Source organism: Mytilus edulis, chromosome 9 (genome assembly GCF_963676685.1).
Source record: "Mytilus edulis chromosome 9, xbMytEdul2.2, whole genome shotgun sequence".
In the NCBI taxonomy this organism is placed as follows: Eukaryota; Metazoa; Mollusca; class Bivalvia; order Mytilida; family Mytilidae; genus Mytilus; species Mytilus edulis.
The window spans coordinates 35,570,528-35,584,119 of NC_092352.1; the positions used below are offsets into that span (position 1 = coordinate 35,570,528).

At 31.1% G+C, this 13,592-nt stretch overlaps 1 protein-coding gene across 1 annotated transcript; it reads right to left on the reverse strand.

Annotated features, from left to right (window-relative positions):
- Positions 1 to 575: 575 nt before the first annotated feature.
- LOC139489938 (uncharacterized) lies at positions 576 to 1,082 on the reverse strand. Its single transcript, XM_071276785.1, has one exon. It carries the CDS (start codon positions 1,080 to 1,082, stop codon positions 576 to 578), a length of 507 nt encoding a protein of 168 aa, XP_071132886.1.
- Positions 1,083 to 13,592: the final 12,510 nt, after the last annotated feature.

Below are 13,592 nucleotides of genomic sequence, written 5' to 3' on the forward strand. Positions count from 1 at the left end.
ATGATTACTTATAGTATTTATCCAAATCGGTCATTTTGATAAGGCGACAACTATAATGAGTTATTCCAAAAAAAGAAAGATGAGGATTGTTTGTGCTTCTTACAAAATGTACTTCCTTCAACGGTTTGGCCCTCCAATAAAATAAAATTCGGTGTAGGATAACGGATAGTAGCCATTTACATTATTATAATTAAAGACATATCATGATAAAAACTTGCAACGAATATAATGTTTAAAAGTAATAAGATACGAATACGTTATATATGATTACATACGTTATATTCGATCAAAAGTATAAATACATTTCTAATATTATGCCATTTATTCAACTCTTAATGCACATTTTTCAACATAAAATATCAACATAAAACAGATTCATTCAGTGCATTGTTCCAGGAATGTAATACTTTTGACACACATGTTCTGTCACAAGGAATAATTTTTAAGAAATCAAGTAACGTGCATTGAAATAAGTCAATACATTGTGATGTTGTTACAGTATTTCCTATTGTGTGTTTCTGGACTAGAATTTCTTCGTCGTTTCCACTAAATGGTACTTTGGTAAATATAATGTATTAAGGAAGAACACAAAGATTCGATAGGTCCGCTAATATGACATCGTGAACAATCCCACGAATAACTTCTGGGGCACAATATAGTTTATTTCCAAGAAAATCATCGCACAGCAATGGTTGCCCAGCTGAGGACATGTATTTCATAGAAATACCAACATCTGCCAATTTAATTGTCCTGTTTCTTAATAGCAATACATTACTGGGGGTAATGTCTTTATGTGCAATGTAATTCTTATGACAAAAATCTACAGCTTTTAAGATTTGAATGAAAATATCAACAATCAATGTTTTACATAAAGTTTTATGTTCAGAAATTAAATCTTCAAGATTTCCTCCGTCCGCATATTCCATTAAAATATTCACTTCTTCACTTTTCACAAGAACTTCTCGAAACGATATAATGTTCTCATGTCTCCGACAAGATAAACTAGCTATTTCGTTTTTAATATACGTTTGTTCATTTAAGTTTCCTCTAAATCGTCCTGATCTACTAGTGGCATTCGTCATATCTGTACCTTTTGTATCTTTCGCCCCTCCTTTACACAAGAGAGCACGGATGGACGCTTGGTATTTCTGTATTACTTGTTACATGTCCCGTTGTCGACAACATTATATTTACCGATGTTTGACAGGCTCGTGTGTCATTGGCATCTGAAAGTTACTTTTTTAATTTAATACAACATGTTTGCCTTGTTTAAGCAGAACCAAAATGCAGATCTTGATTGGTTTAATGGCGAATTGTGAAAGAACAACAACATAATATTATACTTAAATTAATAACAACGCTGTGGTAACTGTTTGATATACTATCATTCTTATTTCAAAGTGATCTTCATTTTCATCTGAAACTATTTTTTTGCAATCTATGATAGAATAACACCATTATATTATACTGTAACTAATTCAAACGCGGTAGTACCTGTTTTATATTAAAAAAATTATGCAATATCATAATGATACTAAATGATTAGTTCATGAATAATGAAGGTATTATCAAAACCGATCAAAACTTTGTTTAACCCTGTTACGTGTTCACTTTTTAAAGATTACATCTTACACAGATGCTACAATTCAAGCGTATTTCATATATTAATCAATCAAATATAGTCTGTTTTTTGGGGGGTAGGGTCTCAGATTATTTTAAGTAAGAATGTTAAATTGTAAGATACAAGATGTACCATGATAAGGTTACTTTTGCAAGCAAATGTTCATTTCCAATTTAATTTATCAATATGTCACATGCTTTAATCGTTTTTTTATTGTTGTTTGTTTGTTATATGCAATATACTGTAAACATTTGAACCAAGGAGGACATGATTTGACAAAACGGATGGCATGTTTGTGTTGTGGTGTGACAATGTTTATTTCTTCGTAAAGTATAAATGAAATACCTTATATATAAGGATATGTACCATTGCATTATGGGTAATTGAATAAACGGTTTAAACTACACTTATCTTAAATATGTAATTGTTTAGTTTATAAATGGAACCTTATCCGATATATTTGGTGATAGGTGTTTCATAAAAATGGTTTTACAAAGCAAAATAAGTGTAAAAAAAGAAGATCAAGTACAATACATGTACCTCATTGTATAACCAGCTGTTGTATTTGACATACGTAGTCAAATCCTAGTTGTTTCAACACCTGACTGTCTGTTATCACAAGTTTGGTATTCTTCTAGTTATTTGTTGTTCTAATTGAGTTGTAATTGTTCATCGGTTAACTGGAGTAAATACGTACCTTAAAAAGTGCATGTCATTTGTTTGTCAGAGATCCTATACTTCATCATCGGTAAATAAGTTAATCTTGGACTAAAAGTACTCTTCGCCAGTTAGTTATTAAAGTACCAGAAAAGGAAATACTTGTGGAACGTTGTAAAATAAAAACTGGAAAAGTCATGCGGAAAAACACAAGACGTCTTTATTGTTTTTGAAAACTCAATAGATTTAAAAGTATCATTTATCAACACATTAGGAACAACGTCAGCATAAGAAATACTTTAAAACAGTTCACATCGCTATGATTTTAATTTTCCTACAGTCAATTTTCCACTTCTGTGTATCAACATCCCAGCGACACCAACATATGGAGTATATGTGTCTCAATTGATACGTTACTCTAGAGATGGCTTAAAATACGTAGATTTTGTTGAACGAGGAATACTGCTTTCTCAAAAATTGCTAAGACAGGACTATGAATCAAATTAATTATTTAAGGTCATCACTCAAGAAATTTTACGGTCGCCATCATGAGCTGATTGGCCATTATGACAAAGTTGTGTCAGAAATCATATCTGATATTCTTCCTCAGTCATAATAACCTTCCATCATTACCCAACTGAACAAAGAAATAACACGACGGGTGCCGTATACGGTGTAGGAAATGCTTACCCTTCCGGAGCACCCAAATTCACTACTGGTTTTTAGTGGAGTCCGTGTTGTTTCTAATTTATTATTCATCACTGTTGATGTAAATGTCTTTTGGTTTTACGAGTCTTTGTTTATTCCTTGTTGTTGTCTTTACAGTTTGGAAAATAATTGTATTAAGTCAGATAAAAATAGTCCTCCTCAGTCATTATAACCTTCCATCATTAGCGAACTGAACAAAGAATTAACACGTCGTGTGCCGTATACGGCGCAGGAATAGCTTACCCTTCTGGAGCACCTGATTTCACTCCCGGTTTTAGTGGAGTTCGTGTTGTTTCTTATTTATTATTTGTAACTGTTGATGGAAATGTCTTTTGGTTTTATGAGTATCTGTTTATTCCTTGTTGTTGTCTTTACAGTTTGGAAAATAATTGGATTAAGTCAGATAAAAATTACAGACAGTTTATCCTTTCGGTCTTAATCATAATATAATGGAAATTGGTAATATATAAAAAAATAAAAAACTGATTATGTTAACATTTTGAATATAGTTTCTATTACTCTACGTCAAATGCACTATTTTGTACGCAGTTTACATTGCAATCAGGGGTAATGATTTACTAATATATTTTGGTCCTTATTACTATGATTAAAAACATATTCTGTCTACCAAGCTCTGTTATTATCTGCTAATAAATAACATAAAATTTTGGATGATTACGACACAGATCTATATTGAAGTTATAAGTGGGAAATCGTCCACATTTGTATCGTAAATTATTATTCTAAACTATCTCCAAAAATTGATCGCTCTATAGAACATAAAATACTTTTGTTCATCAAAATGTCAATAAGATTTTGATTTGATAACTTGATATTCCTACTAACCACTTTGGATGCTCTAATATTTTCAGCTATCTAAATATTTACATATAAAAAAGAAGATGAGTTGTTATTGCCATGAGACAACTCTTCAGAAGAGACCAAATCACACAAAATTAACAACTATAGTTCACCGTACAGCATTCAACAATAAGCAAAGTCCATACCGCATAGTCAGCTATCAAAGGCCCCGACATGACAAATGTAAAACATTTCAAACGAGACCGCCTAATTTATGTACAAACAATGAACGAAAAACAAATATGTAACACACAAACAAACGACAACCACTGAAATACAGGCTTCGGACTTGGGACAGGTACATACAGAATGTAGCGAGGTTCAACATGTTAGCGGGATACCAACCCTTCCCCTAACCTGGGACAGTGGTGTAACAATACAACTTTAGAACGAACTAAAAAATCAGTTGAAAAGGGCTAAACTCATCAAATAGATTCATGTATTTTTTTGACGCAAATAATATTCCAAATTTCACCGAGGCAAATATAATCAACTGTGAACTGCCATTTAATATAAGGATGATATGATTTCCGAACATACATCCTAGCAGAAGACAATGCACCTCCGCATGTTGACCATTTGAATTGTCCGAAGCAGATACTCATTATCATCTTATTGCTTTGCAATTAGTGTATACATGATTAAGTAATTGACACAGTTCGTTACATAATGTAGGTTTATTGCAGTCTGGAAATATCGACCTAATACAGATATTGCCCTTTGGTGAGGTCAATGTAATGAATATCACCCAAAAAATATGATTTTGATTGAGATCAACTGTTAGCTGCACACACGCAAATGTCTACCAATTGTCATTTAAAATTGAAGCTTTCTCTTTTGGGGTTTGAACAAACTTGAACACAAAAGAAAAGGGACGAAAGATACCACAGAAACAGTCAAACTCCTAGATCGAAAATAAACTGACAACGTCATGGCTAAAAACGAAAGAGACAAACAAACAAATAAAAGTGCACAAGACACAACATATTAAACTAAAGACTAAGAAAAACAAACCACACAAAAAACTATGGGATCTCAGGTGCTATGAAATGGTAAGCAGATTCTGCTCCAAATGTGGCACCCGTCGTGTTGCTCATTTTATTTCCACTCCGGTAAATAGTCTAAATCGGTAGGTTGTGAATTGTAATAATCAAAGGTCATTCAATGAAATGGCATATTGTTTCCCGTATACTCGATTCAAGAGCTTTAAGAAATAATGCATAAGTAATAATTAGGTCAGGTATATGTAAGTATGTAACAGATATATTATTATAAGTGTTTCTGTAGATTTGTGTTTACTTAATAATTTTAATTGAGTAATACATATTTTTAATTGGAGAAGAATAAAGAAAATAATTATTCAAAGATAGAAAGACAAAGCGCAACCAAAAGAACAAAAGACATACAACTAAAAATCAGCCACTAAATCAAACAATTACAGACCAAGCAACATGACAATACTAAAAATAATTGCAAAAGTTACATTATGTTTTTGTAAAGAGTAAGATTGATATCTATTGTACTTGTACTTTTTAATTGACCGGTCTGAGATTCAAATTCATGTAATCATATTTTAAAGTAATACACTTAAAAACGCAGATTTTCTGTCGCCAACAATCGAAGGTCATATGGCATATTGTTGCCAAAAAACTAGCTACAAGAGCTGGTTTGAATATTGAATACATCATAATGACATGAAGTATAAAAGTATATAACAGTTTTATCAACGTAATTGTTTTTATTCTAGATTTAAGTGTGTTGTTTACAGTTTTAGGTTTTGTTAATTGAATGGATGATTTTAACAAACTATTTGATTAAAAATTAAGAAGCAGTAAAAAAGTTAGTTATCTTAATGTCTTATTAAGATAAATCATTTTAAAACCGGTTTAAACATTGGCTTTCAGATGTATGTAAAAGGTAACCAATGTCAAATTGATTTTCATTGTAAATTATTTTTATCACAATTTTTAGTTTGTCTTAACATTAAAAATTTATTTTCTTTCTCGTTCTTGTTGATGTATCCCACTTATGATAGATTACTAAAATCAATCTAGATTGCTCGCCAAATTTCATCAATGTTTCGGTCTTAAAACAACGCCATAGTTGTAGTTTAGCTAACTATAAAACCAGATTTAACTCACCACTTTATTCCCAAAGACAGTATCAGTATGACAGTTGTTTTTCATTCATTCCGTTTGTTAATAAAATCTGACGTTTGATTTTGTCGAGTTTCATGGACTTCACTCTTTTTGAATTTACCTTGGAATTCGCTTCTTTTGTTGCTTTCTTCATTGACATATGAAATGAAATCATTCCGACACATGACTATTCTATTGTTACGTGTTTCGTAACCATTTTGCCATACTTATGTTATTGTCTTTGTTCATCCGTAAACTGGGGTACATAATTACCTTCAAAAGTTCATGATGATTGTGTGTCAGTGACGTAATCTGTCATCGGTAGCAATGGTGAATAACATAATACTTCACTATTAGTACTCTTTGTCAGGTCTTTAAGTACAAGTAAAAGTAAGACCTGTGAAATGGTATATTACCACAATTAAATGATGTACAGTGAAACCTGGCTTAACCGAATCCTGCATGAACTGAAACCTGTTTAAACCAAACATGTTCTTAAGCACCGTCATATTAAATGGTTTGCGTTGTGAACCTGATAAAACCGAACATCGGCGAAAACCGAACAAAATCTGAAGTCCCGAATAGGTTTGGTTTAAACAAGTTTCATTGTATCATATAATATGTTTACGTAATTTTGTTCAACAAAATAGTTCCTTCTCTTCCTGTTTTTCCTTTTCGCGTCCTGTGATCAATTGGGTCATGATAATTGATTAACATGATACAATAAAAATGAATAACAATTTAATAACGTAATTATATCTCAAATTTGAAGGCAAGTCAATATGGAAATTAATAGGCTGTTAAATAAGTATATTCACACTATCTCATATCAAAAATGAAAATGTTAGAAAAACAGTTTGTTGAAACTGAAATAAAGTTTTTATCATTATGTCTAGATTTTCTTATTTCCCTTCGATTTACACACTTATCACTTTTATTCAATCTTTAATTTTTATAACTTGTTGCTATTGGGTTGTCAAATGGTAAAACAGATTTTAATTATACCTCAAATATGATTTTCTGTAAAAAAACAAGTACTTAATATTTTGCCTATTTCTCAATTTGCAAGCGATATACTATTGAACCTGTCAAAAGTTCCAAACTATTGGACCACGATAAAACTATTTATTTCACTGCAAGCGTCATTATATTCCTCGAAATTTCAAATGCAACTACAGGATTGGAGGATTTTGAAAATAAGGCTAAAGTTACAACGTCGCGTTTTAACTATTCAAGTGTATGGTTGACGTCAGTGCAGGATGTAGCCTTAGTATTTCAAAACATTTAGAAATTAAAGTTTAAACGTTAAAACAGTATACTAGAGTTGTTGGATTGTTGCTTTTAATATAACCATAGTTGATTAATTCCCATCTTTTTTATTTGTTGTCGTTGTCGATATATGTATAATAAACTTACTATTCCACTGATACCCAGTCAATAAGTATACACTGTATTTCGACCCAGGACGATCGCATAGTTTTAAATTCGATTATCTTCTTGCCAGTTGTTATTGTTGTTGTTGTTTTATAAGGAAAACAAATCTGCGTTATTAATTTTTAGAAAAAAAAACCAAGAACATTCCGAATTCCTCATACATGTTTGTCTGTGATACATGCGGGTCTGAATGAGGTCCTTCATTTCTGTATAGTTTATATCAGTTTGACTTAATATTAAATTATAGTTCAATTTTAAGGTATTAAATTTAAAACAAATCATGTTACGTTTTCGTTTGTACTGAAATATTACAAATACGTATGAATGTTTTTTACTTAATTGATTTAAATTCTGAACGAACTTACTAATCGAAGTTATTCGAATAATATTGCATGTGGAATAATGCATCTTATTTCATGTTTCGATTCCGCGATGTCAAAAGAGAATGGATCGATAACAATATCACTAGTATCATTCGGTTAATTGGAAAATATTCGTGGTCATCTTTAATGAATGTGTTTTTAATTTGATAGATGCTTTTGTGCTCTGTTAAATTGTTTTTCTTTTAAAATTGTAACACGATGATGACTGCTTCACCCATATTTTGACTCTTTTATTTATTATGTCTGTTTAGTTCACGCATCATTGTAAATATAACGGAATGTGCTGACAATGTCGTACAAAGTGAGAGGTTTAGCGCTATAAAACCAGGTTAAATCCACCATTTTCTACATTTGAAAATGCCTGTACCAAGTCAAGAATATGACAGTTGTTGTCCATTCGTTTTTGATGTGTTTTATCGTTTGATTTTGCAATGATTGGGGACTTTCCTATTTGATTTTCCTCTGAGTTCAGTAGTTTTGTGATTTTACTTTAAAGATAATATTTTATCGATTCCAACTACAATGGAATCTGTTTCCCTTCAAAATAACTGCAAAAAATCAGATAGAAAGGTAGCTATATATATAGTTCACTCATAAGGTGGATACCCAACACAAACAAGAATTACATGACAATAGACACAAAGTACTGACCAGAATTTGCATTTACTGAACGTGCTGAACAAATAAAAATTTCCGTGTCTTCCCAAATTGGATTTTGTTCTTCCCATACGATATAGATTTATATAAACAGCAGTTTAACAATGATGTTCAACTATGACCGGTTTTTATCTATAGTTTTATTGAGAATTTAAATAAAAGAAATATTGCAAACAATTCTTTGCTTAGATTTAGTCTATTCATAATTGTCGATATAACAAAACCAAAGGAGTTAACTCTACCTCCAAAGGAAAACAAAATATTTTTTCCTTAATTACTCTAGAAAACGTTTACAAAAGTATTTCCCCACATTTATACGACCTGTACCGATTATAATAAAAGAATGACAAATTGTTCTGACACCGACTGTAAATAAATGCCTGATAAAGTCTTCAGGTGATACAAATTTCAAATTACTGTCTACTACTCTTAGTCGTTGCTTTCAAACTCTGCAATACTATGTCAAGTTCATTTGTTTCATATTCTTTGTCTATTATAATCTTATGTGATAAAAAAAAATGATGCATGGCCTCGAATTTCTGATAAATAACAAAGATATATCATGTATTGTAATAATCTAATAAATGCTATTCGGCCTGATAATCCTATAACTACGCGGTGTCTTTCTAAAGCTGACACTGGCATATCGTTCGAAATATGTCCTTTTGAATAGTGTTTGTGCTATATTATTGATGAAAAACCGAAACATAAAACTAGTATTGTTTTAGATTTAGTATTTCCGTCAGTAAATCAAAACGGCCAGTCGACAATCTTTAACCGTCTGCTTTATCAACGTCTTTTTTATATTGATAGTGAACACTCCGATATTATCGCCTTTAAAATTGCAGTTTGATTGTTTTGAGTTTTAAAACTATCAACTTTATGTGTTATCCAGTAACTTTAACAAAAATCATCACACGTCTTTACATGTATGTCATGTACTTCATATTCAAATAGAAAAGTTTTTTCAAAATTGTTCTATTAACCCTTAAATTTATCACTCAGGATTCAATACCACGTGTATAAATGGGTTCAACTTATAAAGCAAAACTTTTCGGTATTATATTTAATTTATTTAGAATATGGATCAACTAAAGCTATACTTGCTTACTTCGGGCTATGTCTAAGAAGGATAGTGGAGTATATATAATTGTCGTTTTGACTCAATTTCTATCAGAAAAAAATATTTCTATATTTATGCTCGTTATTTAAATTTTTCGTTAATTTCGAATACGTGTCAGTCAGTCACTGAATATAGACAGACAGTAACTGCATAAAAGAGGGACGAAATATACCAAAGGGACAGTCAAACTCATAAATCGAAAATAAACTGACAACTCCTGGCTGAAATGAAAGAAGACAAACAGACAAACAATAGAACACATGACACAACATAGAAAACTAAAAAATAAGCAACACGAACCCCACCAAAAACTAGGGGTGATCTCAGGTGCTCCGGAATGGTAAGCAGATCCTATGCCTACATGACAAAGTCAATGATGAACTTAAATGTTTACTGCATACTTATGTCGGCTAGCTGCGTGTAACTGTTCTATAATTTTGACAGAATACACAAATCTGCTTTTGTTTTAATTGTTTATAATTTATCAAAAAGTTAAGGTTGGTTTACCGATTGATAAATTCATTGTAGTTTCATACGCTCTCGGTATTTGAAATGCTTGTATATTCCGAAGACATATTCTGACTATTGAAAATCCAGATTAGTTGATGCTTTGTTGAATATATTTGACATTCATATTATTATTTCGCCCACTCTCTCCCTTTCTTATTTTCGGATTAAAAACATGTATTGCTTTTTACTTCAAAGAATAAACCGAACACTGTCCCTTCTTAATGCATACCATGCAGTAGACAATACAGTTGTATAAGTGATAATTTAATCCGTGTACCTTGCTTTCAGTATCCACAAACATACGATATCTTAGTAGTTAGATAGAAGTAATCCTATAGTTTGCATACTCAATATTGATTTATTGTTTCTGGCATCCTCGTATACTTTATTTATGGGTACTGCATCAAAAACATGTCAGAAAATACTTGCGAATGAATAACATTTTTTGAATACCAAGAATGAAGACAAAAATATGAAAAACATCCATTTACCATCCATATTACTTAGCTAATGAGTAGATATGTAACCTCGAACTCTTATTTACCTTCTTTTACCATATGTTTAAGGTTTTTTTTATACTAGCAGCATATGCAGTTGACTTATACATTATACACTACCAATAATTTTTCCCACGCTTTTTTGGTAAATTTCTATCCTCGTGCATATCAGTACTGTTAGGAAAGACTGAAAACTTATAATGTTATACTTTCTTTGAATTCAGTACTGATTTGGTCAGTACTATTTCATACTGATTTTGTCAATTGTTTTTTTCAGTACAGTTTCAGTACTGTTATATTTAGTACTGATTCAGTACTGTTATTTTCAATACTGTTTCAGTACTGTTATTTTCACTTCATGTTGTGACCTGGCATGTTAAAAAATTAGCTCAGTGCATTACTGATCTAGTACAAAATGGGTAGTTGTTTTAATTGTTGTCCCAATTAGGCACTTAACTTGCCACTGGTTAACAATACATCCACACTTCAGTCTATTTGAAAGCAATATATTTATGCAGTTGCAATTTTCAAGTCTTGTTAATTATGTTTTGATTTTACCTAGGCAAGACACAGATAATATGGTATTATCAAATATAATGTAAGTGAGGCATAAACCCGAGATATATAGATATATATAAAAATGCTAAAATAGATGTTGAAGAGATGGACCTGAAGCAAAGCCAAATCAGATATAAAAAAAGGTAAAAAAAAAAACAGCACAAAAAAAAAAAAATTAAAATGAGTTACAACATACAAAAAGAATGGAAACATAGAATGTGTCAAAGAGACAACAATTTACCCAACCCAAATATACAGTACAACCCAAGACCAGCAATATCTTGCTATTAATACATAATTATCTACTTTATTGGGTTTTCAGTTTTTTTTTTAATTTAGCATCGATTTAGCATTCAAACATTAACATTTGGTTAGGAAAAATAACATTGTAAATAACATAGTGATCTATTAATGCGTGCACTGAAATGTATGGAGTACATGAACAGTTATAACAAGATTGATACAATAAAAAAATATATATACAAATATGTTTATATATGTCTAAACTAAAAGTACTGATCATAACTATATAAATTAGTACTGGAACATTACCAACAAAGTCGGTCACCAAACAGTAAAAACAAAATCAGTACTGAAAAGGTACTGACAAAATCAGTCCTTATGCAGTACTGAAAAAATCAGTCCTTATACAGTACTGAAAAAGACAGTACTAAATCAGTACTGACAAAATCAGTACTGAAACAGTGCTGTAAATAACAGTACTGAAACAGTACTGACAAAATCAGTACTGAAATAGTACTGACAAAATCAGTACTGATTTCATTGAAAGTATAGCATTATAAGTATTTAGTCTTTCCTAACAGTACTGATATGTACGAGGGTAGAAATGTACCAAAAAAAGCGTGGGTAAATTATTGGTAGTGTAGTCAAATGAATGATACCGGTACCAATAGTGACATCACTCTAGAAATCAATAAACTGGTTGCTAATTACGACTTTAATGTTTCCATGATTGTAGATGAAAGGATATGCGGTCGAATCGAGAACTGGATATATTCTAACTTTCAAAATAAATTACCGGAGTCTGTTTTAAGTAATTAAGAATGACTGTCGCGGTAAATAAATTTGTAAATAAAAAACTAACGCTTTCAAATTACTATGTGTAAAATATAACATACTAATAAAAAAGACACAATCCCTATTAAGTTACAGTGTTACAATAATCTAATTTAACTTATGATATACATCATAATAATCTTGTGTTTTTAGTGTAGAACTAATAAGCAGTCACCAGTCTGAATGAACAATTTCATTTTTTTGCGTTTATTTTTTTCGTATGCCCTATCTCGATTTCAATTAAAATACCGCTTGCATATATTTTGAACATCCGAAACGCGCTTTCTGGACTACACCAGTACCGCTCAAACCAACACACTTGACAGCTAATATGGATGAATGAATACGCAGAACATTAACAGCCATAAGACACAATTTAAAGATGTTTGCTGCTCAGTTTCAAAATAAATAACTTTCCATAAAACTAGTATTTATTGATAGGGGATTAATTGAGGAATCCAAAAAGCCAAAAAAAAAAAAAAAAAAATAGCGGTCAATATGCTTGTTTGAGAGATATAAGCCATTGAAATTTTGGCGGGAAAATGTTCTCTCTTGATTTTTCGTAGCTTTATCACTGACCGGTTAAAGTTCTCAAAAACTATTAAAAAATAAATAAGATTTTATAAGACTTTTACAAATGGCTTATAATTAGACATGTAAAAGATTAATATTAAGAAGAATGGGGGTTCATGGGCAAAATTTTTAAGGCATTCAAATAGATAAAACCAGAGGATTTCGAAAATCTGACAAAAATTCCAAAACATGACAAGCAAACATCATTAAAGGTGTATGGTTCTTTTATAGCCGTGCACATACTTTTTTTCTGAAAAAAAATATTGGAGAAAGGAAAAAGGCGATTTCTTATAAACAAAACAATAACGTATCGATTTTCAAATATTCTTATCACATGCTTAAAAAGTGTAATGGTTGGGTAAACAAACCAACTTAGCAGTATATCATCGTTGCATGTTTAGTCTTATTTCATTGGGAAGCGGCATGCGGACAAAATGTACACCTACAATGTATATCAATTCGTGGTCTTTAGAATAGTTGACGTGCTGATTGCATATTACATTTTGCAATACTTTTTTGTGCGTTACTTTTACAGAGTTTGATGATGTGTTAACTTGACCTATTGATCAATAACTCTACACGAATTTCTGCGGGCTTTACTGAGATTTAAGAGTGCTTACGGCGGGTAAGTACACCAAGAAGTCACCTTAACACATTTATCTTCTCCTTCAAATTAACCTTATGTTTATTACTTTAATAAAACATTTGATAAATGAAACACTACGTAATAAAGCAAGAGCAGCTGTGGTTAGTATAAACAAGAATATTCTGGTTGTATTGTGATTGTAATGCCGT

Coding starts and splice junctions, on each gene's coding strand:
- LOC139489938 (XM_071276785.1), bottom strand. CDS start 1,082: ATGACGAATGCCACTAGTAGATCAGGACGATTTAGAGGAAACTTAAAT.